The following is a 27410-nucleotide window of genomic DNA, read 5'->3' as shown; positions in this document are numbered from 1 at the left end:
AAAAAATCTGTTTTTCTTGTGCTATAGGCAACGAACACTCTACAAAAGACGTAGGCTCACTGCTGTTAGTTGCAAGCCACAGTTACTATACTGTTGATCGTAGACTTCAATAAAGGCATGTAACCTATGCTACTGAAGCAAAAATCGATGTTTCATGGCTGCTTCTATTTCATCGCTTTCTTTGGCCCGAGTGGACACTTCCTAAACCTGTTTTGGCGAACGGTTCTTCTAGCCCTAAATTCCTCCCTGTGGAGCGTTACAAGAATGTCTGAAGAGGTAAAAAAATTACAGAAAAAAGATGAAATGGTCACTAAGCGTTGAAATCACCTCAGGTGACGATAGGACAACACGCGCCTCCAAAAGTTTCATTTCTGAACTCAAGTACTTTCCGCAGACGGTGTGAATGGCATAACAGTAACTGTCTGCTCTGCAGAACCTTCAGTTCTTATAACCAAACTTTATTACAACCAATTAAAATCATACTATCATCATACTCTACACCGCTAGCGGCAAGTACAGCTGCCTCCGAGGCCTTGCTGAGCAGACAAAGTGATTTTTTCCGACAAATTGGCAGGAACCATAAGATCTATGAACTGGAATAAACAGGCGCCGTTCTGCACACAGGAAGACCCAGTGTACTATAGAAAGTACAGCACTATATATATCATCACAGAGCAAAAAACGCCAAAGGTGCGGGACATTCAAAGCATCCGTTGTTTACTTTCGTCTTTCGTGCTGCTCTATACTTGAAACTAGCGTAATATGTACATAAATGCGGCCGTGAGAAAATTATAAGCAAGCAACTACCGGTGCAGTTCGTGGGAAACAAACATACTGAAGTTTCACCACGGAAAGCTGACATACTGAGCAGAGGAAGTGCGCCAAATTAGTTAAGGGTGGTTGGCCAATCCCCTGTTGACAAACGCATGCCCTACTTGAAAAGAAAATTCCAGTCTTTGGTGGTGAAATTATAAAAAAATTAACTGTACTTTTAAAAGTACGCTGGGCGCTAATGGGTTAAGTGAAGCACCAGGTATACGTACCTGCTTGCTGAGGAACTCGAATTTCCGTTCGTAGTAAAAATCAGTTCTGTGGCTATGCTGCTTTTTGTGCGACAGCAGAAGACGTATTATTTGGTGAGAAAATTGGATTTTAAAGTGATGCATTTCTCTGCCCCCCCCCCCGCCCCCTTTTCATCCTTCTCTGCCTTCTGGCTGGTTACAATGGCAACCACTTACCGGTTGCGTCTTTTCGCCATACCCTCCTCCTTTCATGCCAACCTCCAGTTGGAGATGCCACAACTCCCGCGATACCCTCCTCATTCAACGGTAATCACCCTCCAGATGGCTGCGGTGCTCACCACCTACCGGTCACGGATTCCTCCTCCTTCCACGGCAGGCACCCTCCGAGTGGTCCACATGGCAATGCACCCACGGGTTATGCTGACGACTACAACATACTACTACTACTGCTACTACTACTACGGCGTGAAAAAAAAAAACAAACTACTGTGTTAAAAGGATTCCGTGATCGCCGCTCTTAAGTGAATGGCGATGTAGCCTACCCTCAAAGATTAGCGTTAATATCTTGACGTGACCGCAGATAGCTTGCGATAACACCCGGTGATGGCGACGCCTGCATTTCATTTCTGCTCCTTTTATAGCTTATGAAATCTCTGCTTTCAGTGAGAGTGGTCAGTGCCTCCTCGAAAGAAAAGGCATGTGCACTCCTCATGGGCGTCCGGAGGGGGGGGGGGGGGGGGGCAAGGGGGGGCGGCTGCACCCCCCTGGAAAATCACTCACTCGAACCGTGAGTGATGGCCGCACGCCAGGGGCGGTGGTGCGCTCAGCCAAAAGGGTAAAAGCAGCCCCGCTTCCACGCTTTGGGGCACATCTGCGAAATGCCGCGTCCGGGCGCGCGCCGTCCCGCCGTTTTCAAACCACGCCATCGTTAGCTCTACAAAAGGGCGACCTGTTGCAGACATGCAGCGGCACCGGCGAGCATGTATTTCGAGCCGTCTTGAGATGGGTGTCTGTTTCTTTCATCTCTAGAGAGATAGCGACACGGAGGCAAACAGTGCACAGGGCATGTTGTTTTCGCCTTCGGATACGTTCGTACGCCGGCCACCGATGAATTCTTCAGGAGGGAAGGACAAATCAGCCGTGTCCACCCCCGCTTTGTGGGGCTGCTCAGGGGCAAGCGGGCGATGAGTTGGCGCCGCCGCCGCTCACTGTCTCCTCCGATACACGGGAGAGCGCATTTCGGTAGAAGCGCCGCTTTCAGAATCTTCGGCAAAGGGGATTAGCTGCTTTTGTTCACGGCGACGCAGTCTCCAGAGGCGCCCCCACACCAGCGTTCCTTGCGTTTTCTCCGAAAACCAGCGCCTTTGGTGAACGCAGCCCGATGGCGCCTGCCTGGCTCGCCTGTCACCTCTGGCTGGGCCTCAAATCCCAACAGCGCTCATGTACTGTGCGATGTCAGTGCATGGTAAAGAGACCCAGGTGGTGGACATTATCCGGAACTCTGTACTACTCCGTCCCTCATAGCCTGAGTCGTTTTGGGGCTCTGAACCCCATAAAAACACACAAAAAAAATTTCCGACCGGAGTGGCGAGTGTCCCTTCCCCTCGGAAGTCGCGCAGCGTTCCTTTCACCCCCAAAGTGCGCATTCGGGGATATTCCCTTGCACGTGTGCGCGCCTCTGTGTTTGTGCTTCGGTGCCTTTAGTGGCCGGTTGTCAACGAAGCTTGTGAGAACAACCACGACAGCGGACGAGAAAACGACGAGAGGCGAGCAGTGTGTGTGCGGTTGCTCGACTGTGCGGATGCGCGAGCAAGATGGAGCGAGGTGTATACGAGCGTGCATTTATCTTTTAAATATTTCGTTGTATATATAGTCGTCTTTTGTTTTCAACGTACGCGTTCAACCGTTTTTCCAATCAATGTGTATGATGAGTGTGCACCGAGAGCGTGTAATGAAGCACGGAAATGAATTTATCACCCGTGTAATTACGCAATTCGCCCAGAAAAATCCGAGGCGCCTACAGTTGCTGTTCAAGGAAGACTGACGAGTGACTGTAGTGGCGTGTTTGTGAACATATTGTGCTGTGTGCTGGTCATCAATCCGGGTGAGTCGAGAACCCGTATGCAGCAAGACTGAGCACTCTTCTCCACGAAGTGACAGTATCTTTTTGCATTTTTTAGTAACTTTAATTGTTTCTTCGTTGATAAACTCCAATATCTCTCTCCTAGCCACGCTTTAATTTGCTGTTTGTAATTTTTCTTTCATGTGTGTATTTCCCTTCTTTTTTATTTATATATAAATAAATGAATTTACTCCGCAAATAGTGCCTTTTTGCTACGAACATACCCCCCCCCCCCCCCCCCCCCTCTGGCGCCAAGAACCAATGGAGCCCCCCCCTGCAAAAAATTCTGCGGACGCCCTTGGCACTCCTCCTCTGATGTTTCCATATTATGGCATGGATTCAGAACACAAAAGCTCTAGAAGCGAGATGGAGGCGAGGTGCTAGAGGCCCGTGGACTGTGCGATGTCAGTGCAAGTTAAAGAACCCCAGGTGGCAGAAACAATCCGGAGCCCTCCACTACGGCGTCCCTCATAGCTTGAGTCGCTTTGGGACATTATACCTAACAAAACCAAAAAGAATCCAGAAGGGACGGCAGTCAAGAAAAAGGCCTCTGCTATCCTGTACTCCGATCAAGCTTTGTGTACTAAATTCATGCCGTGATATGGTGTCGTCACAGGAGGAGTGCTGAGGCCTTTTCTTTATAGGAGGCACTGGAGCGGCCCCCGTGTCGTTGGAACGCGGCAACACAGGCCAACTTCAATTTGCACTCAGTGTCACTGAGGATGTGTCACACCCGAGGTGCTTCCCTCTGCCTCAACGGTGGAGCGCTGTAGGAGGAGGGATGACGGCAGTCTCCCAGCGTGCTCACGTGGAGGCGCGCAGCTTGAGCCTGTCGGCGCTGATCTCGAGGAAGGCCATGCTGAGGTGCTGGCCCGCGTAGCGGAGGGCCAGGTAGCGCCGCCCCGTCCTCTCGTTCACCACGATGGGCTCGTCCATGGGTGTCGCGAAGTTCTCCAGGAGGTACACGCCCCGCTGACCCTGGACCCGCGCTTCCTGCGCCAAGAGGGAAAAAAGCAAGGTATTGCGCTAAACTGCTACGAAGTTGACAATCACTGCTCACAAAAGGGGCGAAGGCTCAATGTGTGTGCACGTATATTAGGCAGTGGTGGTACTGGCGGTTTTTCGACAACCACCTCACGTAATGGGGAAGTTTGGGCTAGAAGGACGGACGCAGGTAAGCGCTGTCAGCGTCCCCTATTCACTAGTCCCTGTGTTTTTCTGGTGCGCCGTTATGGTCATTATAATAACCTAAAGCGTATTAAATGATAACAAAGTGCGCCTTAATAACCGGCCGGTCTGCGCTTAAACAATGTGTAACATTTCAGAGACTTCTAACTTACTTTCTTTGTAAACATTTCATGTAATTCGTCATGCAACGAAAACAGCCGCCTTGGAACTGTTGGTGTTCCTGGTTCGTATTCATGTTTTCTATTAAAGTGTCTTTACCATGTAATTCCATTGTGTTAAATATTAGAATTCCTTATTTCTTTTGCCATGTGTTTATGGTTTTGTACTGCTTTGAATATATGTGCCAGGTGCATCTGTTTTGTAACATGTTTCTGTACTATCTTTTAGTGCGGTGTGCTCATCGCACGCAGTTTTCCCTTTACCTTGTATATTTTGTTTTTGCGCCACTTTGTATGCTGCCAAAAAGGGGGGCCGTTGCTCTGTCAAGCTGTTGAAAGACAGCTTTTACTTCGGTCCCCTGCATCATCATGTACAACGTGGTGATCAAATAAACATTATTATTATTAACTCCTTCCTTTTGTAGCGAAAACTGAGTAAACAACTGAGCAGCAAGACGAAATAGACGAGAAAAAAATAAAATAACAGCGGCTGCCGCCTTGCTGCACCTGCGTGATCAATGGGGCCGTTGGCGTGACCGAAGCAGAGCCTGCGCTTTCTGCGCCACGACGTCATAAACGCTTGGCGTTATCTCCGCTTCGCCCCGCGGGCTTATTTCCCGCGCGTGTGAATGCCAATTGTCGCGCGCTCCGAGCTTCCGTTTGTGAACACGAATGCGTACTCTCTCTTCGGTTATACATGCGTTAGGTAATGCGCCTCCTTTTGCCTCGTCGCTATCATGAAGTCACCAGCATATAACGCCTCATGAAGCCAAATCATATAAAGCGAATGCTGTATAACGCAGTTTTTTCTTCTGTTGTTGATTACTGTTTACTGGTCTGGGGTACCACACCTTTCACTAACATCAACCGCTTGCATCGTTTACGAAAGAAAGCTGTTAGAAAAATTGTGAACGCTCCTCGACTCGAACGTTCTGCACCAATCATCATCCCACTTCCTCAGTTACACAAAACGTTACTTCGCAAACGATACAAGGCAAGCGTCATTAAAAACAACTGTTTTATGTTACAGCTGTCAAGATTACAATGTAAACATTCTATGTATTCAACTAGAACAAGTCATAAGTGGTTGTTACCTAGGACGCGCACTAATTATGGCTGTCAAACGTTGCGCTTCACTCTCCCACATTTATTAAATGATGAATCGGCGTTGACGAACAACTGATTGATAACTGTACTACCTCGTGCCCTCAATGTTCGAATGTTAATCCATGTTCTTCTTTGTATCAACTTGGTTTGTATCAACTACCTCATGCCCTCAATGTTCGAATGTTAATCCATGATCTTTGTATCAACTTGTTTTTTTTTTCTTTATGTGTGCCACTACCAAACTGCCTCTGTAGGTTGCGTCGGCCTCGTCAAGCCTCATCACTGGCTTTTTGCCGGCGCACCCAACATCCTGATGATGTTGAATAAAGTATTGATTGATTGATTGCTTGTTGATGATGATGGACGAAGCACAGATTGCGTGGACGAGGAGGATCGTAACTGCAGTAGCATTTAATTTAGACGTGCGCAAAATCGGCACGAAGGTCGCGCTTCGCGGACGGCGCAAACACGAGGTTTATTCGAGCGAAACGAACTCCTGGAGAGCCCCTCGAACAGGACCAATTTTTCCTCCGCTGCTTATTTGCTAGTTTCCGCTGCATTCCGCTGCTAGTTTGGATTCCGTAAAGGGAGATCTGCAGAACTGGCACTTTTAACACAAAAAGAAATAATCCTGAAGGCATTTGAGGATAGGAGCATTTGAGGATAGGAGGATAGGAACATTGACTTTTCTAAGGCATTCGACAGTCTCAATCACCTAACACTATTAAAGAAATTGGAATTATATGGGATACGGGGAATCTCATTATCATTGATGACATCATATTTGCAAAATCGAAACCAATGTGTAGCAATATGCAAACATTTATCGACCTATAAAAGAGTTTTGACAGGTGTACCTCAAGGAAGCATCCTAGGACCCTTACTATTTAATTTTTACATTAATGATATCATAAATATCACCTCGGATGCCAAGTTTATCATATATGCAGATGATGCAACATTGTTGTTTCGTAGTCAAAGTTATGATTGCCTAGAAAGAGACATGAACAGAACTCTCAAGGACTTAAGTTTATGGAGCACGTTAAATTCATTACAACTAAATGGGAAAAAAAACAAAGCCAGTAATTTTCACCCCAAGACAGTCTACATTTACAAAAAGTATCAATTTATCTATTGGTCACACAGCAATAGAACTTGTCGATACAGTTAAAACTCTTGGTGTATATTTTCATAAACATATGCTCTGGGATGTGCATGTAAATAACGTCGTTTCTCGAATTTCAAGGACCGTGGGTATACTAGCTAAATTCAAAAATTTCTTACCTCCTGCTGTTAAACTTCATTTGTTTAATGCGTTATTTATGTCTAATGTGAACTACTGTTTTCTTGTTTGGGGTAACACTACATTTACAAACTTAAATCAAATTCAAATTCTACAAAAGAAAGCCGTTCGACTAATCGCAGGTGTGGAGGCAAATACACACACCAGAAGCCTTTTCACGAAATTCCAAATACTTTCCATACATAGCCTTTATTATTTCACCTTGGCCAGAAGATATAAGCAAGATCTTCATAGCGAGGAGGCTCTTATTCCATCCATAGCAAACTTAAAATTAAGAGAAGGCAGGTTGACGTCTCGGTCTCCAGAAATTTGGAAGGTTCCTTTTTTGCGTACAAATTTTAGCCGTCAAATGTTAGAGTATTCCCTTCCATCGTTACTTAACTATCTTCACAGTCATAACATCCATTTAGAAAATATTAGCATGTCAATGTTGAAGACTTTTTTTTTCGTCATAATAGAGATGGTACCTTCACTAAGAATTGTATAATGATGATGTATTTTTTTTTCCTGCTCTTTATATATGTATTGTGCCTATGCTATCTTCCGACATGAAAATGCAATATTCTTATTTTGTTATTTTGCTTCTGTTCGTGCAGTGGCTTTGCACATTCATTTTTTTTTGTGTGTAAAGTGTGTCCGGAAAATTAATCACTACGTTGCGCAACCGTTGGATGCCTTGTAAAGAGGGGCTTGAACCTCGTCAAGTGAACTATTTTTCACTTTTGTTCAAGCCCCTACCGCTTTGACGGAAATAAATCATATCAAATAAATCATATCATATCATGAGTGGAGCCGGCAAACGTTTCCAGTGTAGTTATCTGCGCTGACATTAATGTTACTCAATGTGTGCCAACGCATTCCAGATCATTCGCGTTTATCTCACTTGCGTCCCCCATTTTCGTAATCTGTACTGCGATCGGGTCTTAGCCTGATTCTTGGAATGCGCATAATACAGGCCTGATTACGTCGCTTAGGGATCGTCGTGGTGCTCCTGATAAGGCGCTGATAGCGAGCACATTGACACCGCACTGTGGAACGGTCCCGTGGTTCGACGAAGTGAAGATTGCAGCAAGGTCACCGGACTAATAGACAGGGGGAAAGTGTGATAAGCAGCGTTATCGATAAAGGTGAGGAGGGCGGAACTGCGTCTTTGTTCCTTCGAACTGCACTGACGCATTGAGGGATAAGCCGCATTCCGGGCGTCTTTAATGCCGATGGCAGAGTGAAGGGAATTGAATGCGAGATGGCAGAGGACGTAAGAATTTCTGAATGTTACCTAGAAGGAAAGCTGGCGCCATTGTCTATGCGAGTTTCTTAAAGAGCATTTCATTCACAGCGGGAATGCCGGAAAAACGCGGTTTTGTGTTTGGCTTCTTGGCTAGTGTTGGGCTAAAAACGGGGATTGAACCTCGAAATTTTTAGTTGCGCCACGATGCTGTCATATGCGCAAATGAAATTACTTCAATGCTGCGTTTTTCACTTATTGAGTACATTTAACGCAAAGGAAAGTTCGGCGTTAGGCTCGAATGGAAACTTCACAGCATTTCTGGGGGTCTGCCTTGAGAAAAGTCATATTTTTACGGCTAAATCCACATTTTATGCCTAACTATAGTCAAGTTAGGTAATAAACTTTGTCTTCCCGGCATTCCTGCGCCTCTCCATGGTGGACGAAGTGTAGCGCTGCCGGCTCTCTATGGGCAGAGGGTACTTCAGGCGTCCTGATGTTAGCTGCACTTTAAACCCTTTCAGACGCTATTTCTGGTGCCTATCGAAATAAATATTTTCCGCACGAAACAGTAGGGCCATACTAGCATTAGATCTGAAGGGGGCTTTCGACAACGTGAAGCATTCCAAGATTCTGGACAATCTACAGGGTACTCACTGCGGAAAGCGTACCTTTAATTACATCAAGGCTTTCTTGCAAGATAGGCAAGCGCACATCAGGATTGGCGACACGAGGTCCGAGGCGATACCCATCGGCACCAGGGGGACGCCTCAGGGAGCAGTCCTTTCTCCACTGCTCTTCAACGTTGCCCTCATGCATCTGCCGGAACAACTTAATGCCATAAGGGGAATCCGCCACGCCCTATACGCGGATGACATAACCATATGGACAACGGAGGGAAACATGGGACAGATGGAGGAGGCCCTCCAAGAGGCTGCCAGTACGGTTGAAAAGTATGCTGAAGAATGCGGACTGCGCTGTTCCCCGGACAAGTCGGAGCTCCTCGTCCTGCGAGGGAAGGGGGATACTGCATCACTGGAAATCTCGGTCCATGATACACCTATTCCTGAGGTGGAAACAATACGGATTTTGGGGCTGCTCATTAACAACAAGGGTGTGAACGCAGCAGCTATCACCAAGCTCCGAACGGTGTGCGAACAAGTCATCCGTATGATATCTCGGATCACAAGCAAGAAAAACGGCATGCAAGAACAGGATACCCTTCGACTAATACAGGCCTTTGTCATCTGCAGGATAGTGTACGTGGCCCCGTACCTTCGTCTGAGGAAGACCGATCTAATCCACCTGGACGTTATCATTCGAACGGCTTATAAGAAGGCACTCGGCCTACCCATGAAAGCATCTACGGAGCGTCTACTAAAACTAGGGGTACACAACACGGCTGATGAATTGATTAGCGCCCATCTTACAAGCCAGGTAGTGCGACTGGCCACAACTACGACCGGCCGCAGGGTCTTAGAAGATTTAAATATTAGCTTTCCGCAGCAAGTGGCTGGGAGACAAGATATACCTAAAGAGTGGAAGAGCAAATTCCTTACGCTTCCGCTTCCCAAAAACATGCACCCGGAGCATCATCATGCTAGACGAGTGGCGAGGAGCAAGAAGATGAACGAGTGCTATTCAACAAAAGAAGGAGCCTTCTTCGTGGACGCTGCGGGTCCTGTACAAGGAATATCAACAATCTCAGTGGTGCACCAAATGCAAGTCGTGGACGGGCTTTCAGTTCGTAACGGGGATACACAGGCTATGGAGGAAGTAGCGATAGCCCTTGCCGCAACGCACTCAGAATCTAAATACATAGTTACAGATTCCCAGGCGGCTTATAGAAACTATATGCGTGGCAGAATCACGCCGCTAGCCCGCAAAATTCTTAGTCAATGTAGGACTTCAGCTGAACAGAAGGAATTAATATGGGTACCAGGTCACCAGGGAGTTGAAGGAAACGAGCGCGCACACGCTTCGGCCCGAGCTTTTCTTCCCCGGCATCCTTCTACGTCCTCCCTTCCTGATTCTGGCTCCCCCTCTCCGCTAACGACATATTCAGAAATATTGCAACATTTGCGCCTTGAAAGGCAGACACTCCCGAGGCCCGCTAAGGGTCTCAGTAAATCAGAGGAATGTCACCTTCGCAGGCTACAAACTATGTCTTTCAATAACCCAGCTACGCTTCACGCCATTGAGCCCGAGTCCTTTTCGGCACAGTGCAAATTTTGTGGCCAGAAGGCAAACCTATACCATATGGTATGGGCTTGTCAGAAAAATGACAGCATTGAGATCATAAATCAGCCAACGCGGGAGGGCTGGGAGGCGGCCCTGTCCAGCTCGGACCTCGAGGAACAACGAGCCCTCGTCGCCAGAGCACGGGCAGCGGCTTTCACCAACGGCGTCCCGGACTAGGGACCCGATCAGCCTTCCCTTCAACTAAGGCTTTAATAAACGTTTTCATCATCATCCGCTTAAACAGTATATAGTCAGGCCTTAAGAAAAACAATTTGCTAGTTTTCCAGCGCGAAGTACTAACGGTTATTTTTTTTTTTTTTTTTGCACGGATGTGCACAGTTCCGTACAATGTGTCTTACAGGATGATCTGGATCTGAGCTAGTTGGTTCATATCGCACTTAAAACAGCAGCCAACGAGCAGCGCCTCCTTGCTGAGTGCTGTCCCTCTTTGGCTGCTGTTTTAAGCGGAAGGTCTCTTAATTGACGGAAATAGCAACATAAGAATGCCGCGACTCATCAAGTAAACACCCGAAGAATCATGGAAATAATTTCCTATTTCTAAGGTGCACACTACGCTTGATATTGCGAAAAAAAATTGACGTTACTACTGGTGGCAAAATATATATGCACAAAAATGGCGGACAACCCCTCTCACTGTTTCGCGAAATATTATTTACTGTGTTTGCTGTATGCATTAAAAAAAAAAACTCGATTTCCAACATGAAAGACGCAAAATTCACCTGAAACAATGAAATAAGAGCTAGGCGCAGCATACTAGCAGTGTTAAATGGACACTTGTCCTCGCCTCGCTGGTGTTGTGCTGAACGTAATGGCTGCCGAAGTGCTTTAATTGTGGACCGTGCCCCAAGATACTAATGCCAGAAGCTGCACGAGAAATACTAGACTGCTTTGGTACAAGATGTTTTTCCGGTACCTACAGGCAGGTAAACAGAGCTGAAACGTAGTAATTTTCCGCGAACGCCTCCCACTTACCTCCCTGCGATGTGGAATGTCCACTCGGCCACTAAAGAGTAAAGTGTCCAAACAACAAACAGATTCTGGGCATTCATCCTATTGCTGGCGCTGTGACTAATGGCTGTCATCGAGTACCCCGGGGGGTGCCGAACTGAGCGGCGATCAGTGTCACAATCACTCTTGAAATTTTTTGAGAACTCTGGCCTTATGGAACAGTGGTAGGGCCATAATAATTTAAATTTCGGCAGGCACTTTAAGTCGAATCCTGCCTGCACGTTCACACTGCCGCCACCACTCGCCCACCGAGGGGCGCCCATAAAAAAGAAAATGATGCCGATGGAAAGGAGTGGCCGAGAGAAGTGCACCCCTGGATCGCTGGGCGCTTGAGCAAAGTCACCGGCGGAAGTGCCTTATGGTGGTGTTTTTCTTGGAATGACCTGCACCATATTGTGATCTAGCACTGAAAAATACTTCAGGCTTACATCTATTTTCAAAGTCGAGCAACAGTGCAATACAGAGGGCAATTTTTGTCAGGTAGGTTCCCAACCAATTGATGCTTTGCGTTATGTTTCACTTGATTTTTTTTCCTGGTGGGCGCTTCCTCAGGGGACTTTTTTTCCGGAGACATTACTTCCCACACCCCGTGTGACACACAAATTATTGAATTTACTAGTGATAGGCTCAACGTGAACGAAATCTATCAGAATGACTGCATATTCATTGATTTTTCGAGAGAATTTGATCACTTCGCCTATTGTCGCCTCATGACTGAATTGTCAGCGCTTAAATTAGACTCCCTCACTATCTCCTGGATGCGGAATTTTATATCATTTTGGAAGCAGTCGTGGTTTTCAACAACTTTTCATCACCTCTTAGTGACGTCACATCTGGCGTTCCTCAAGGAAGTGTTCTCGGTCCTTTATTGTTTTCAATATACATCAATGACCTGCCACCTCATATTACATCATCAGTCGGACTATTTCTTTTTTACCTCCCCACACTACTTTGTTTGCCGATGACTGCATAATTTGTCGTGGAATCTGTTCAAGCACCGAACGTATATCACCATTCAGCAGGAACTTTAATGCGTAATTGGCCGCCGCGGTGGCTCAGTTGTTATGGTGCTCGGCTGCTGGCCCGAAAGACGCGGGTTCGATCCCGGCCGTGGCGGTTGAATTTCTTTGGAGGAGAAATTCCAGAGGCCGTGTGCTGTGCGATGTCATTGCACGTTAAAGAAGCCCAGGTGGTCGAAATTTCCGGAGCCCTTCACTACGGCGTCTCTCATAGCCTCAGTCGCTTTGGGACGTTAAACCCCATAAACCAAACCAAACCTTTAATGCGAAATTAACTATTGCGGGATGTTTAGAGACAACAGTTGGCTGGCAAAAAATTTCTCGTATTCAAGCCCAGCAAAAAAAAAAGAAATGTTGCGAAAGCGCAGGTTTCCCTTACGTTGTCTTGGGACCACATGTCTAGAGGCTGGTACTCGAGGCAGCTGCAAGGAAAATAAGAAACCAAACGCAAATTTCAAGCCATTGCATGTTTAAAGGGCGTTCACAATTTGAACGTTTGCACACTTGATACGTTCCCACATATTGCAGAAAGAGGGACAAGGGGGGGGGGGGGGCGGGGGGGGGGGCGGGGGGGGAGGGGGGAGTTTGCCATCACGACGTCAATTTTCTGGTTTTCCGGCTTAAGGACGGGGACACCTCAGAGATAAAAGCAGTCGCAGACGGCCAAAGTGCACTGGCGGCTTTTGCAGACGACAGAAAACGATAGTCAAGCAGACAACTTCACGAAATGTGGAACAGAGGCATACATGGGAATCAACATCATATGTGATTAGTAATTAAGGCAGGGAAATATTCAATTTTACAATAAAACAAACGGGAGTATAAAATAATAATAGAAACTGAAGGCGACAGCTCGAATAGGTTAATGCTCATATACACGGAATTGATCATCCTCTACTTTACATTCATAGATTCTTGGAATCCTCATACCACTCCTTGCGCAGTGGTGCTGATCATTAATGAACTGCTACCTGCCGAGATGGGTATTTCGCTCACAATGGGGTGGACACGTTATGATGACGTCACAAGGTCACGTGATCTAGGTGGCCCACCTGCCCCCTACTCACGGCCAGCGACAGCGCTGGCTTTCCTTCTTTAACATTATTGCTTAAGAAAAAAAAACTAATATGAAGAATCAGTCGTGCGCTATCATGCATAATTCTATAGGGACATTACATAAGGCTTGGGTAAAGGACACAGGACGTGGTTACAACTGTGTAATGCGAAATTCAAAGACAAATGTCTGCGATGGTGGATATGTATAGTATATCCTTAATTGGTTATTCTTTGTCTCCTTGTACAGAAGAGCGCACGTTACGTTACAATGATGTCACTCAGGACATCACTGTGTTCGGACCACTCAGCTTGGTGCGTTTCCATGCTGCGTTGCAGTGACGTCACATGTCGACGTCAATGCAACTGCAGTCACTGCACTGCACTGCCATTTATTGTGGCGCGGTGTTACGCCGACGCGGCGCGGACGCCTCGCGACCGGGAAAAGTGACGTTAACAGCTCGCAGTGAAACAAAAATGCAATGCATGACATTTAATTTGTATTAGTAGTGCCATTTTTGTTAATTTTATTATTAGTTTTATTAGTATGTGATATTACGTTATTTTATTGTATTTTTATTTTTTGTACCGAATATGACGATAAAGGAATAACACCCGACGACCATTCGAAGCGAACCTTTAGATTTCACCGGAAATACCGCAATTCGCTGTTTACTTTTGGGTGCGGGCTCGCGTAGCCTCACCTGCCGGCTTGCTGCAGACAGCGGTCGTCTTGGTTCCAGAAGGCCTTGAAGTAGGATCCGATTTTGGAACAGGCCGTGTCACCGAGGTCCAGGAGGTGGCTCGGAACGACTAGGTAGTCTCTCGCTCCGTTCTGCCACCGTTGTGGCACAATCAAAACAAACATATAAACGCTGCTGTCAGGCTATCTCGTTTTCAGCATAAGGCGACACTTCGATGCTACCAGTGATGCGCGTGTGGCGCGACTGCTATGTTCAACTGGCTTTTTCTGAGCTTGTAACGTTTGAAAAGTCAAACGCATTTACGAGAATTGATTAGATTTGACACTGTACGAAATCTCTTCTTCACGGACGAGCTTCATTGTATGTGCAGCAGCTGCGGCGTCTGTTTTCAACACAAAAATTACGGAGGGCGCTTAAATCTACTTCATCATCATCATCATCAGCCTGACCATGCCCGTTGCAGGGCAAAGGCCTCTCCCATGTCTCTCTAGTTAACCCTGTCCTTCGTCAGCTGCAGCCACCGTATCCCCGCAAACTTCCTTCTCATCTGCCCCCGTAACTTTCTGCCGCTCCCTGCTACGCTTGCCTTCTCATAGAATCCACTGCGTGACCTCAAAAACCAACGGTTATCTTGCCTTCGCAATTACATGGCCTGCCCAAGCCCATTTCTTCCTCTTGATTTCGGCTAGGATGTTATTAACACGCGTGTGTTAACTAATTACGTGCTGTGTATGCGATAGCATGCACGCGGGGTGTTGTGCTGTTGAGGTGTAGTGCAGTGCGCAGGATGGCGTACTACTCTAATGCAGTGGCCAGCGATGCCGATCTGTTCGCGCCACCCGAATGGCAGTTGTTGAAGACGACGATGCCCAAACCCAGCGCGAGTGACTGGCAGTTTAGCGCGCAGTGTTGTGCCTGCAGAACGGGATCCGTACGCTGTCGCATGATAAAGTGTTTTTATGCGAAGCATATTACTCGCACAACCGAGCTCTTCCTTGCTGCGCCGCGCACAGCCGCGTAGCTACCACTTGACCTTCATCGGCGCACCACGTGATATGACGTCACAAGAGCTGTGAAAGCTGGGGCCTCGTGCGCTCGCTTGCGGACGCGCAGCCTCCGCCGGCGGCCTAATTCCCGCTCCTACCGCTAGGAGATACTGACGTCACGCAAAAGGCGACGCACTCGTTGAGTCAGTTGAGCAGCGAGATGTCGGCCAGGGGGAGGGCGGCTCGCCAGACCGCAAAGCGCAAGTTGCAAAGAGCCACGGGAACGGGAGAAGAACGAGAAGTACGGCTTAGTGCACTGCACGGGCTCGGGCCAGCCCGAAAGCCCGGGCCCGCGGGCCGGGCCGGGACGTGATTTATATTGCCGGGCCTGAAGTTGCGGGCCCGGGCTCGGGCTTAAAGCTGCGGGCCCGAGTCGGGCTTGGGTCCGTACAGAAATGGCTGGCGCCCGACTTTTCATTCGCTATTGCATAGTGAAGTGCACAACTGCGGCATTGAAGCAGCGAAACGGATGAGCTATGGGTTATAATACGCACCGAGAAAAAAAAAACTAAGCTTTATTCATTGACTTATTTATTTCCTTATTTCCACGCCGCGGTGCAATACGAGTAAAATTCAACCGGCCTTAATTGGCCATTGATTGCTTGTCATCCCAAAACATACCTATACACTACTAGAAATGCATTCGGGAAGAACATATCAGTTTAGGACGCTTATAGTCTTTAAGCACATACCGTGAAATACTCAAGCCTTTTAGCTTTTCGTTTCTGCTTAAAGGCGACCAGTTAGGCTATGAGCTCAACCTGTGAGATCGCGTTCACTAAAAGAAATTTCATCCCACTGCTTGCTAGGCAGCTTTAATATTTATACTTCGCGGGCGGCAGAATATAACTGATTAAAATCATGGGGGAACGCAAAGTAGACTACTAGGAGTGTATGCAGCCCTTTTTATTTAGCTCTCGGTACTTCCGAGTTTATCTTTGCCCACCTACACGAGATCACTGTCCAAAAGACGGGCCTGGCGAGCACTACTCTTCATCACTTCCTTCTGGGTTAAAAAGAACCAACTTTCTGAAATCCAAACTGCGGTTTCAGAACCTTTGTCAGCCAGTTTCTTATCGGTGTAGTAGCGGTCTACTTGCTCAGAGTGAGCAGTATACCTGAAACGTTACTGTGAAACGGGCCGGGCCGGGCCCGGACTGGGCTTCACTCCGGGATTCACGGGCCGGGCCGGGCTCGCAAGAGCGATAATTTAGCGGGCCCGGGCCGGGCCCGGGCTTGAAGCCGCGGGCCTGGGCCGGGCTCGGGCCTCAGATTGTGGCCCGTGCAGTGCTCTAGTACGGCTTGCCAAGCGACGTGCACAGTATGCAGCTAGACGGCAGCGTTCGACAACCGATGTCGAGGTGAAGGATGAAGCTTCGAGTACTTCTACTCGGTTTGAGCGGCGAAATGCTACCAAACAGAAAATGCGTGCTGAAGAAACTCCTGAACAGCGGGAACAGCGCCTTGGAAGAAGCAGAGTAACACATGAGTTGTTCTTGTCTATGAAATGGCTGACCAGGTATAGCCAGGTAATGTCTTGTCTATGAATGGCTAAGCAGGTATAGCCAGGTAATGTTTACTTTTTTAGGCTACTATGCTTCGCATCCTAGGCTTAACCATAAGCTAAGCCAGGCCTTTTTTTTCTCTCTCTCTTTCTGGCGTTCTGGAAACACAGCTGGGTGAAGCTATTAGCCGGTTCCATCCAGTCCACGTCCGCTCGCTTTGTAAATAGACACGTTTAGCACATCGTGTACCGTGTTACTGGTACCAGGGTACTGGGCGCCCGCCTACCACCGGTGAGCACGCGCTGATTGGTCCCGATGCTGCAGGCGCGCGCGTAGCTGCCGGGTACGTGGCGCCATCTGGCGACGTCAAAGAGATTTGCGCATGCTCATTGGCTGCGCGCGGGCTTCCGGTACTCTGGTACCGGTAACGAAAACACGGTACACGGTACGCTAAAGGTGTCTAATGTCCGGCGGGGGTTAGCCGAGTTGGGCGCACCAACTGCACGCACTGAAAATGCACGCGACTCGGCTGTTGGTTGCACCTTCGTGCTCCTACCCACCACAGCGCACAAAAATGAGAACGCGGACGGACAGAAAGACACCGCAGTCTCTGCCTGTTGTGACAGTGGAATGAAGCAGGTGTAGCCCTACAGCAACGCACCTTCATGTGCGGCGGCAGGTCGTCGGGCGCCATGCCTGCCGCGAAGTGCGGCACAAGCAGCCGGTGCGACTCGAAAGGGAGGCCTCCCGCCGAGTGGGGCTGCGCGCTGCTCAGGTACTTGGCCACCACCTGCAGGCGCCACAGAAAGCTGGCAGGATGGCCCCATAAACCTGCAGTGCATACCGCATTGTCCGGCTGTCGGAACTACAGACGGGAAACAACATTGGGTTCCATCTCAAGGAGAGAAAAAAATGGCTGTTGATTACGATATTTATTTATTTATTCACAGATACCTGCTGCGCCTGAAGACATTATTGCAGGGCGGGGGGGGGGGGGGGGGGGGGGGGGGAGGGGCGTACAACGAAATCAAGCACTATAAGTGCTATAGTCATGTGATGAGACATTCAAACACACGGAACAGAGCCATAGTCGGTAATGCGAAATTTGAGCGCAGTTCTACAGCCGTGGCAGCAGGAAGGTGGCGTGTTATGCTGCTATCCACCCTACGGATCTCTTCCCGTGGCAGCCACCTTCCGGTTGTCCATTCCTCCGCTCTTGTCATGGCAGGTGGCGCGGGCTATGAGGGAAGTTGTAGAGTGGAGGTCTCCGAATCAATTTCCACCCCCTGGGGGCCCCATGACGTGCGCTGACATCACGCAGCAAACAGGCGTCTTTTGAGTTTGGCCTCAGGGAATAAAATTTTTTTTTTGCCGTAACTGGAATTAATGAGGCACAGAGGGAAGGCGTGGCCCCCAGGTGGGGGCGTCTGCCTGGGCCCACGACGTGAGAGCGACTTGTTGCAATTTATCTGTAGTTGTGAACAGTCCATTCCACCCCTCCTCCGTGGGAGCTTGCAGTAGGGCGTGTGGGGGCGGTTGTTTCGCGCACCCCCATAAGATGTGAGATTGTGTTCCGGGGGCAGCATTGTTACAATTTGGGCAAGAAGGGTTGAATTCACCGTTGATGATAAGCGTCAAACGGGAGAAGCGAATGAGTTTCTAATCGACCGAGCAGGGTGGCTTGTGCTCTGTCGAAGTCCGGATGGGGGGGGGGGGGTTGTATTCGCCGTTGTTCTCTGTATAGGCTGGTAATTTCAGCGTAGGTCTGGGGAGTCTTCACCAGGGCGTCCAGGGAAGAGGGCGCGTCGGCTGCACGGTTCGTAAAACCTCGGGCTCAGTGGTCGACTCCCTCGTTCCCGGAGTTCCTAGCATGAGCAGGAACCCAGACTAGGCTGATCTGTCGCGGAGGGACGCACTCTTTGAGGATGCATACCGCTGCAGGGCAAGCGGATTTGTTGGAGTAATTGCGGATGGCGTTTTTGGAGTCGCTAAGGACTATGCGAGTGGAAGGGTGAGCGATGGACGGCGCTATCGCAACTTCTTCTGCAGAAGTGGGAGACGAAACCCGTGTCGTGGCTGCGTTCAGTAGGGTAGTGCGAGGAGTGGCAGCACATGCTGTATAGGTGTTGGTATTGCATTTGGCGGCGTCTAATAGACGGTATGGGTGTCATCCATGTACGTTGTGTCTAGGGCTTGGGCTTTAAGGCGCTGGCGTGTGTCATGTCGTCCAGGTAACAATCTTTGGCAGGGGTTTGACCACCAGGTGACTGTAGATACCCGTGGGAAGGGGTATGGGGGAGGGAAAGTCGCCCATAGGGTTGATATGCAACTTGTTCAGAATATGACGACCATGAACGGTACGTGAGAGGCGGTGGATTTGAGCTGTCTTGTGGGCCTCGATGAACACTGTGAGAGTGTTATAAACGCCAAGTTGAAGGAGCGTTATGTGCTGGCATAGGAGGGAAGCCCTAGGGCTGCTTTGTAGGCCGCATGGATGACACTGCCGCTTCTATGTCTTTCTTTCTAAGGTGATAGTAGGGGTAGGTGTAGATGATGCGGCTAATGAGGAAGGCTTGGGTGAGGCGACGGATGTCAGCTTTTTGCATGCCTCTATGACGAGTGGAGATGCGTCGAATGAGACCAGTGATCTGTGTCGCAGGGGTACGGAGGCGCTTTATGGCTTCCGAGTTGTGTGTGTTGTTTTGCACCAGCATGCCGAGTACTCGGATGGTGGGGACCGGTGAATGGGGTGTGCGTTAATGTGGAGGTGAATAGGAGCCGGTGTATTTGTGTCCGATTTGCGAGTACGTCTATCGCGAATGGCTATGAGCTCTGATTTAGTCGGGGTGCAGGCAGGTCCGTTGGCTTGGACAAAGGTGTGGACAGTGTGGATTGCTTGTTGAAGGGAATTTCCCCATAAGAACAGATGGAAGTCTAGATAGTGATGTAATCAGCATAAATGGAGTGGTTCAACCGATATGTGGGATGTTGATAAGAAGCGGGGGGAAGCCCCGCAGAGTGATGTTAAAAAGAAAAGGGGAAAGCACGGCCCCTTGGGGGTTCCCCCGTGTGCCCATGGTGATGGTGTCCCCTGCAGAGGTCTCCAATGTGGATTTCTGCTGTGCCATTGCGAAGGAAACTAGCGATGTAGCTGTAGGTGTGGTGCCCGACATTGAGTTTTGAAAGATTGTGCAGGATAGATGAGTGCAATACGCTGTCAAAGGCTTTGCCTTCATCGAGACCGAGTATGGTGCGCGTGGCATGAATGGGGCAGGGATTAAGAATGTCATGTTCAATCGCTGGGATTTGATTCCGCGTCCTTGGGATCAGCAGCTGATCGGTGAAGTATCTGAGCCACCACGGCGAGTGTTTGTTTATGACGAAACAGCGCTGACAAACGGAACTGAGAGAAAAGTAGAGACAAACTCAATCGCTGTCTTGTGTCTGTCTCTACTTTTTTCTCAGTTCCGTTTGTCAGCGCTGTTTCATCATTTCCTTCAACATGAACCAATCAGCACGACTTGGCCCTCCTATTGAGTGTTTGTTTATATATGCTTGCACAAATACCTCAGCTTGTGCCTATCTGCCGTACATTTTTTATGCCTTTGTCGTCGAGCAAACAGGACCTAACTTCCAGATATGCGAGATAACCATTTGCTGCTCTCTGCTCGGGCCAAAATGTGTCGGGGGCTCTGTTTCTTTCGGTCCTAGTGTTTTCTGCCTACTTGTAAGAATGCTGGACACAATGAACACGGGTGGGAAGCTGCCGCTATCGACTGCACTTTGGGAGTGCTGAGACGGCTCACCGGGATCCACATTTCGCGAGAACAAGCATCTAAAAAAGCGCTTACTCGGGCTAGCTGGTCAGTCATCGTTTCACACGGACACGGTAGAGAAGGAGAGTACACACCTCCTCCCCTGTGTCTTTATGCGCTAGCCAACGTTGTGAAAGTTTTCAGATGAGGAATGCCCCGTTGAAATCAACCGAATGGAGTCTGAAGGAAGTTTATAGCGCCACTCTAGAGTCATTTTTACTGGATGGCCGGCCGCGGCGAACGCATTGGTGCGCCAAAAAACAAACAAACAAACAAAAACCACCTGATTCAGACCTAACTCGAAGCCCTTGACCACGGCGTCAAAGTACGGCCGGGCGTATATCCGTTATCACGAAAGAAATACATTGTCTTCATTATGATGGTACAAAAGCAATGCAAACTATCGGTTTTTCCTCCGACCAGAGACCGGCTTGTGTACCGACGGTTATATCACAGGTGAAAAATGTGTGGACGCGCTAACCGCTAAGCTGCTGCTGCTTGTGTTCACACACACACACTGTTAGATAGAGCGAGCGAGGCCCGCGCAGCGCGATCAGAGTGATAAGCGCTTATCTCAGCCACAATAGGGGAGAGAAAGTGAACGTGAGCAAATTAGCTGCTGGCCAAATGTCTCCGTGCAAAGGTCCCTGCATCGGCCCGTTGGCGGTTAGGTGATTATACGAGGGACAAAAATTCGCAGCAATGAAACTGATCATCCACAACAAAAAAATAAGGCGCGTATGTCGTTGGCGCTGATGTAGGAAAGCATTGCAAGCGCACAGCTGCTTCACTGCCTGAAACAACAGGTCAGTTTCCTCTATTTTTACGGCCTTTGTTAGCCCACTATCAGGACTTTCTCTCTTCCTCTCACGCTATGCTAGCCGCGACGGCGTTTGTTTCTGGTTGCTCAGCCAGCTCCGTCGTGACGTCAGAGGCATCGAAACCCCGCGGACGAGTTTCTGCCGGCATCACAGATCGGCTGATGCAAGCAAAGGACGGCAACGCACTCTGTGCATTCGGTGAGCCCTACGCTTTGCGCTGCTGCGAATTAATTTTTTGCTATCGAGCAGTTTACGGCTACGTTAGATACTCCTCCAGCAGTGCGCGGCATTTTGGATGGAGGCGAAATGCAAAAATTCTTGTGTGTAGGGCTTCGGTGCACGGTAAAGATCCCCAGATGGATGAAATAAATCCGCAGCTCACCACAGCGGCGCCTGTCATGGCCCACAGCGTCGCTGCGGAACTTAAAACCTCGGAACTAAAAACAAATTAAATGAAATCCATTTTCTCTGAGGTTGTTCTGCTTTCTGTAGCGCGTTTTAACATGGTCGCTGGCTGCTTTGCCGCAGCAACCAATTCCGGGCAGAGGGCTGTCAGGATGAAGCGATGTAGAGAGTAGCAGTGGCCAAAAATGAGTCGCGAAAAGGCTGAATTTATAATCGGCGCCTGAGGCAAAGGCTAGCGTCAGTTGCCTGACTCGTTCATAGATGGCTGCAGAAATGGCATGACGAATGGATAGACGAGATGAGCGTTCCCTTTCAAATAAGACGCTGGTGGGCGCCACTAGGTTTAAAATTTATTTACTTCAATGCGTCAGCATTGAAGGGCCACTGCAAACGGCAAAGGCGACCGCCGTCTGTTAGTAGACAGTGGCAAGTGGCCCATCTGGCAACCTGTCCATCGGGATACGAACGAGCTTAGTGTGCTACCTATACGAACTACGAACTTACTATACTACCTTAGCATGCCACATCTGATATAACTACCTTTCGTGTGCCAATCTCGGATATGACGAACCTTCGTATGCCTCCTCGGAACGAAGAAATTTGGTGCGTTATTAACCTCGGATGCACCGAACCTAAGTATCACCTCGGATATTACGAGCTTTACTGTGTTTACCTTGGGTATAAGGAACTTTCGTGTGGTATATCGGATGAAACGAACTTTGATGTGTTAACCTCGGATATAACGAACGAACGTTTGGCGGCTAACGCGTTCAAATGATCCACCGAGCATCGCCTAAGAAATATTCATTTACTTCTAAACACTTAACATCAACAATCACTATCCTAGAATTCACACTTCTTCACTGGACTAGCACAATTCCAATTGCTTTCAGGATATTCCGATCCTGATTCCTAAAAAAAACCTTATTCATAGGTTTCTTCCCTGGTTTCGAACCGTTTTAAAGCACCAATTTCCCTAAATGGCTTTTATTTACCCCCTACCGAGGACAGACATTACCTACGTCATCCCTGTACCATATATCCTCAGAGATGCCGGTCTGGGTGGCATCGACATCGGGATGGATACTACGACATTCCAGCAGAAGGGTTAGAGTTCGGGGTAGTGGGTAATCGGCATTTGGTTTTTGTGTACCTTTGTTGTTTTTACGTTTTAACATATCATGCTGTTGATGAGATAATCATTGGCGTGCTTCTATCGTTGTACCCTGCTTGTTCTTTATAAAGCTGTAAGCGCCAAATGAAGTCGTTTAGTGGAAATTTAGCGCTTGTTTGTGTCGCTTCCTTGTGCGCTATGGAACCTCATTCCAGCAGAAAATGCTCATTTGGCACGTCAGACTTACGAGTACTTCTACTTGTACCTGCGCTTTCTACCTGACCTCGCTTCAAAGAATAGGACACTGCGTTTTGAATTACTATAAACTTATTACGTTCTTCTATTAAAAGATGGGACATTTCGCTACCTAAAGCTTTTAGAGCAGGCCGATATATTGTAAATCATGGCAGCGGTGAGTGATCAAGTGAGGACAAATGGGGTTTTTTTCGCGACCTCGTCATAGGCTTCATGCGATCATATGTCATCGCGCAGGGTAAACGCGATGAAACTTAATTAAAAGAAACTTTGAGGTATTTAACCCCTCAGGGTGAGAGCTCGCTTGTAACTGTTATGCGTGACGAGATATTGATTTTTTATTTTTCATCGCCATTCAGTTACGCGGCGCCGCGCCGCCGGCTGTCGCGAGATGGCGCGACCGGTTTTCCGAGGCGCATGGGCCGGAATCCTGGGGACGATTCTCCTTCTATGTACAGGGTCCGTCAAAAGTTCCAAGGCCACAGGGTTTGCTTTTGAGCAGCATAGTCGGGCTGTTGAGAAACTTTCGAAGCTCAAAATATCTGTAGAGAATAAAAGAAGGATCGTTCTACCATCTGAGAACCTCGATAGCTCTATCGGAATCTTAAGTGCCAGGATATACCGATGAAAAGCGGACCATGTGGCCTGGGAACTTTTGACGGACCCTGTACATACATATTCGACTTCCTTCAGATCGTGTGTACCTAGTTCTTACCCTCAAGCTCATTGACGCTTCTTTGAACACTTATTCCGTTCTGCTATCCTGAGTACTTACTGGTTTGTTTAAAAGTTCTCTTCCTCCACTGTGGTTTGGTTAGGTTTTTGGGATTTAACGTCCCAAAGCGACTCAGGCTATGAGAGATGCCGTAGTGGAGGGCTCCGGAAATTTCGACCACCTGGGGTTCTTTAACGTGCACTGACATCGCACAGTACACGGGCCTCCACTGTGAGTCAACGCCCTTTCTGTGCAAATACATAAGTTACCTCAGCTGCTAGTCGGTTTTTGTGTTCTTCCGCAGCCATTATTTCTACAAGACGTGGCACGAGATCTTACTCTGCACTTCCAGGATTTCTGATGATATCAATCCAAAACCCCTGCACTGCCGGAAAAAAAAATGATGGCCTGTGCCGTCTCCTGGTGATAACAGTGATAACAGCTCACACAATCAGTGCCTTAGAGAGAGAAAAAGTGTCGGGACGTCGGAACACTGCTCACAGAGCCGTCATCTTCGCGGCTGGCCGGGTAGTCGGTGCTGACGAACGCCCCCCGGGGCCCGGTCACGGTCTGCCACGACTGAGGCCCGGCCTTCTTGAACACGTGCAGCTCCAACGCGTGGTACACCACGGCCGGAGCGAGCGCCGTGGCGAAGTACCTGCGCGTGGTCAGCGTCCTTGGCGCTCATGCTGCGCTCTGCGCATTATCGGGGGACGACAGCCTCCAGCACACGCGAGCGGCGATCTATGGTTGCCCTGTCTGCTGACGTGCGCCCGATTTCGCTATCACGTGAGAGAGCCCGTGAGCACCTCTGCACCAGTGTGACCTCTGACTGATAAGAGAACTATGCGCTTCGACTGCCGCTCACACGTCCTGGAGGCTTTTGTCCCCGATTGTATACAGTTGTTAAGCATCGGATAACACTCGCTGGCGCTCTTAGAGGTTGTACGTACAGGGTCAATCACACTTGCAGGGAACATGACTCCGTGTGGCCACATACCTGCAGAGTGCCACTGCATCTAACCCGTTCATGAATCAATGCAGAGTGGCGTCCGAGAAGAAGAACCTCGATGTGATGCTTCGTATCATCTGCCCCTTTGCACGGGTTGGCTACCGGCTTGGTCGCAATAGTACTCCGCGTGTGCACAGCCACGCAGAGCCGTGTTCCCTCTAAGTGTGATTGACCCTGTACATCTAATATGGAAGCTCTGCGGGGGTTAACTGGAGAGCATTCCTTCGTGCTACTTCCGTAACGAGTGTATTGCCTAGAAAGACTCAACAACAAGTCCTTTGCAAAAAAAAAAAAAGAAAGAAAAAGGAAAATTAATTGCAGCCTACCTTGTTTGCTACGGTGCCATGCAGAGGGGACCTGAAGTTGAAAATTGGTTTTTGAGGAAAGAACAGGCGCAGTACTTGTCTCACATCTCGGACGACACCCGAACCGCGCCGTAAGGAAGGGATAAAGGAGGCAGCGAAAGAAGAAGGCAAGAAAAAGGCGCCGTATTGGAGGGCTCCGGAATAATTTTGACCGCCTGGGGATCTTTCACTGACATCGCACAGCTCACGGGGGCCTTTTACGTTTCGTCCACGCGCAAAAAAAAAAAAAAAAAACGTGCTTTCGCACATTATTTCGTACTTGCTAATGCTAAACCGCCACCCACTTTTTTTTACGTGCAGCGACTTCGCACAGAACACAGGTGCGAGCGGAGGGATTATTCTTATTCTTATTGGTAAGACGCCGTGGTGGCTCAGTGGTTATGGTGCTCGGCTGCTGACCCGAAAGACGCGGGTTCGATCCCGGCCGCGGCGGTTGAATTTCTTTGGAGGAGAAATTCTAGAGGCCCGTGTACTGTGCGATGTCAGTGCACGTTAAAGAACCCCAGGTGGTGGAAATTTCCGGAGCCCTCCACTACGGCGTCTCTCATAGCCTTAGTCGCTTTGGGACGTTAAACCCCATAAACCAACCAACCTATTCTTATTGGTAACAACTCCAAGTGTTTGCCAGAATTTTGCTCGCTATTTATCGCAACTGCGTGATCGTTCCAAGGAAGGTAAGACTCAACACTGTACTGGGCGGCCGAGCGAAATCAAGCGGGCGTTAAGAGCTTTGCGTTCTGCTGCGCGGTAGCAATGAGTGTCAGGGTTGCTCAAACATAACAGCCTAGCAGACAACGCTGGCCCCTGCACCATTGTATCGACATTAGGTGGCATCGGCGCAAGCCCTAACCCTGTCCTCTTTCCTGCCTGGTTCGCTCCGACACAACTGCGCCGGGCGGTCGACGTTAAAAAATTGACAGGGGCTTAGCTTTGGTTAAGGCTGCCTGGTAGGTTGCGAAAGCAAAAGCGCAGCGCCTCCAACTGAAGGAACGCAGTGCGCCACGTCTACAGGTCACGCGTGGCTACCGGCCGCCGCTGCGCGACGACTCAAAGCGTCTTCGGTAATTTTTTGTATATTTTGTTTTTGATGTTGTTACGACTGAGAGAAAGAAAACAATCTACAGCTGGTATGTCGTCACAGTGGCAGTAGCGTCACAGGTGCGCAGCGCGGCAAACACACACCGTAAGTGCAGCCGGGCTCTCTGAGGAGCGAGTTGGTCGCCCATAATCTACAGCTGGTATGACGTCACAGCGGCAGTAGCGCCACAGGTGCGCGGCGCGGCGTAACTGCAGCTGGGCTATCTGAAGGAGCAAGTTGGTCGCACATATTAGCTCCGCTAAAGGTCAAACGTAACTGCGGTCGGGTCACGCGAAGGCTTGAAAGTGCGAGTAGTATTGCTTTCGCAATAAAACAATTGGAGGGCTGTATACGTGTCACGCGTTGGCGGTGGCCGTATACGCTGATGTTCATGACAACAGCGAATGTGGTGAGATGCCCTAGGCTGCCTCGGCGCCCTCCGACGGTGAGTAGGCTCACCAGTAGGGGCTCTCACGCAGGCAGTGAGTGGTGGGACTGCGCCCCGTGGCGTCGCACCTCCGCTGCCGGGAGCGCGGCGCGCACTCTTCCTCCGAGCACGGGCAGCAGAAGCCCTGCGGGGAAGGAGGTTTCCGCGCTGCCACGCCATACTCCTCTGCGCCGGCAGAAGTGTGCTTTAGAAAATAGACTACTAAACAAAGCGACTAATTACTGTCCGAAAAATCGCTAAGAAACCACTCTCACCGAAAACTGAGTTTCTATTAAAAAAAAAAAAGACCACGAAGCGATGATGATGAAATAACTTTATTTGCACCCGTCAAGGAATCAGAGGGCAAAAAAGACGAGTCTTGACCGCCGTCATCTTCCTCCCCTTTCAGCAGGCTGGGATCCCTTGGGATTCAGCGGTGTCCAGGGCTAGACGGATGACTTCTTTTTGTTCTTCTTCTTTCTGGCTGGCCATTAAAGCCTCCCAGGACTCTATATTCCTGTCTGGTTCGTTGTGGCTAGGGCATGTCCACACCATGTGGATCATGTCTGCTATTTCATTACACTGTTTACACCTGGGGTCTTGGATCGCCGGATGCCATCTGCTTAGTGCGAGTGGGTTCGGAAAAACTCCCGCCTGTAACTTTCTCCATATGACCTCTTC

General features: G+C 49.0%; 2 protein-coding genes across 3 annotated transcripts in view; one reads left to right on the top strand and one right to left on the bottom strand.

Annotated features, from left to right (window-relative positions):
* Positions 1–27410, bottom strand: part of LOC149331049 (hapless 2) — a 45073-nt gene that overhangs the window by 9829 nt on the left and 7834 nt on the right. Inside the window, 6 exon segments of the mRNA XM_089559546.1 lie at positions 3953–4137; positions 12794–12836; positions 14172–14302; positions 17384–17512; positions 24349–24505; positions 26762–26874. Coding sequence (XP_089415672.1) covers positions 3953–4137; positions 12794–12836; positions 14172–14302; positions 17384–17512; positions 24349–24505; positions 26762–26874 — 758 coding nt within the window.
* The window catches only part of LOC149331048 (transmembrane protein 229b-like), a 33848-nt gene continuing 27645 nt past the window's right edge, over positions 21208–27410 (top strand). The window contains exon 1 of one of the 2 annotated variants that reach the window (XM_089561800.1): positions 21208–21556. The gene's annotated coding sequence lies outside the window, so the exon portion shown is untranslated. The remainder of the gene's footprint in view (positions 21557–27410) is intronic. The other variant, XM_089561796.1, reaches the window with a different exon arrangement.

Source organism: Amblyomma mixtum, chromosome 9 (assembly GCF_055824585.1).
Source record: "Amblyomma mixtum isolate Tamu chromosome 9, ASM5582458v1, whole genome shotgun sequence".
Taxonomy (NCBI): Eukaryota; Metazoa; Arthropoda; class Arachnida; order Ixodida; family Ixodidae; genus Amblyomma; species Amblyomma mixtum.
Note: the sequence above shows the minus strand (reverse complement) of the source record. Positions and strands in the feature narration are given on the sequence as shown.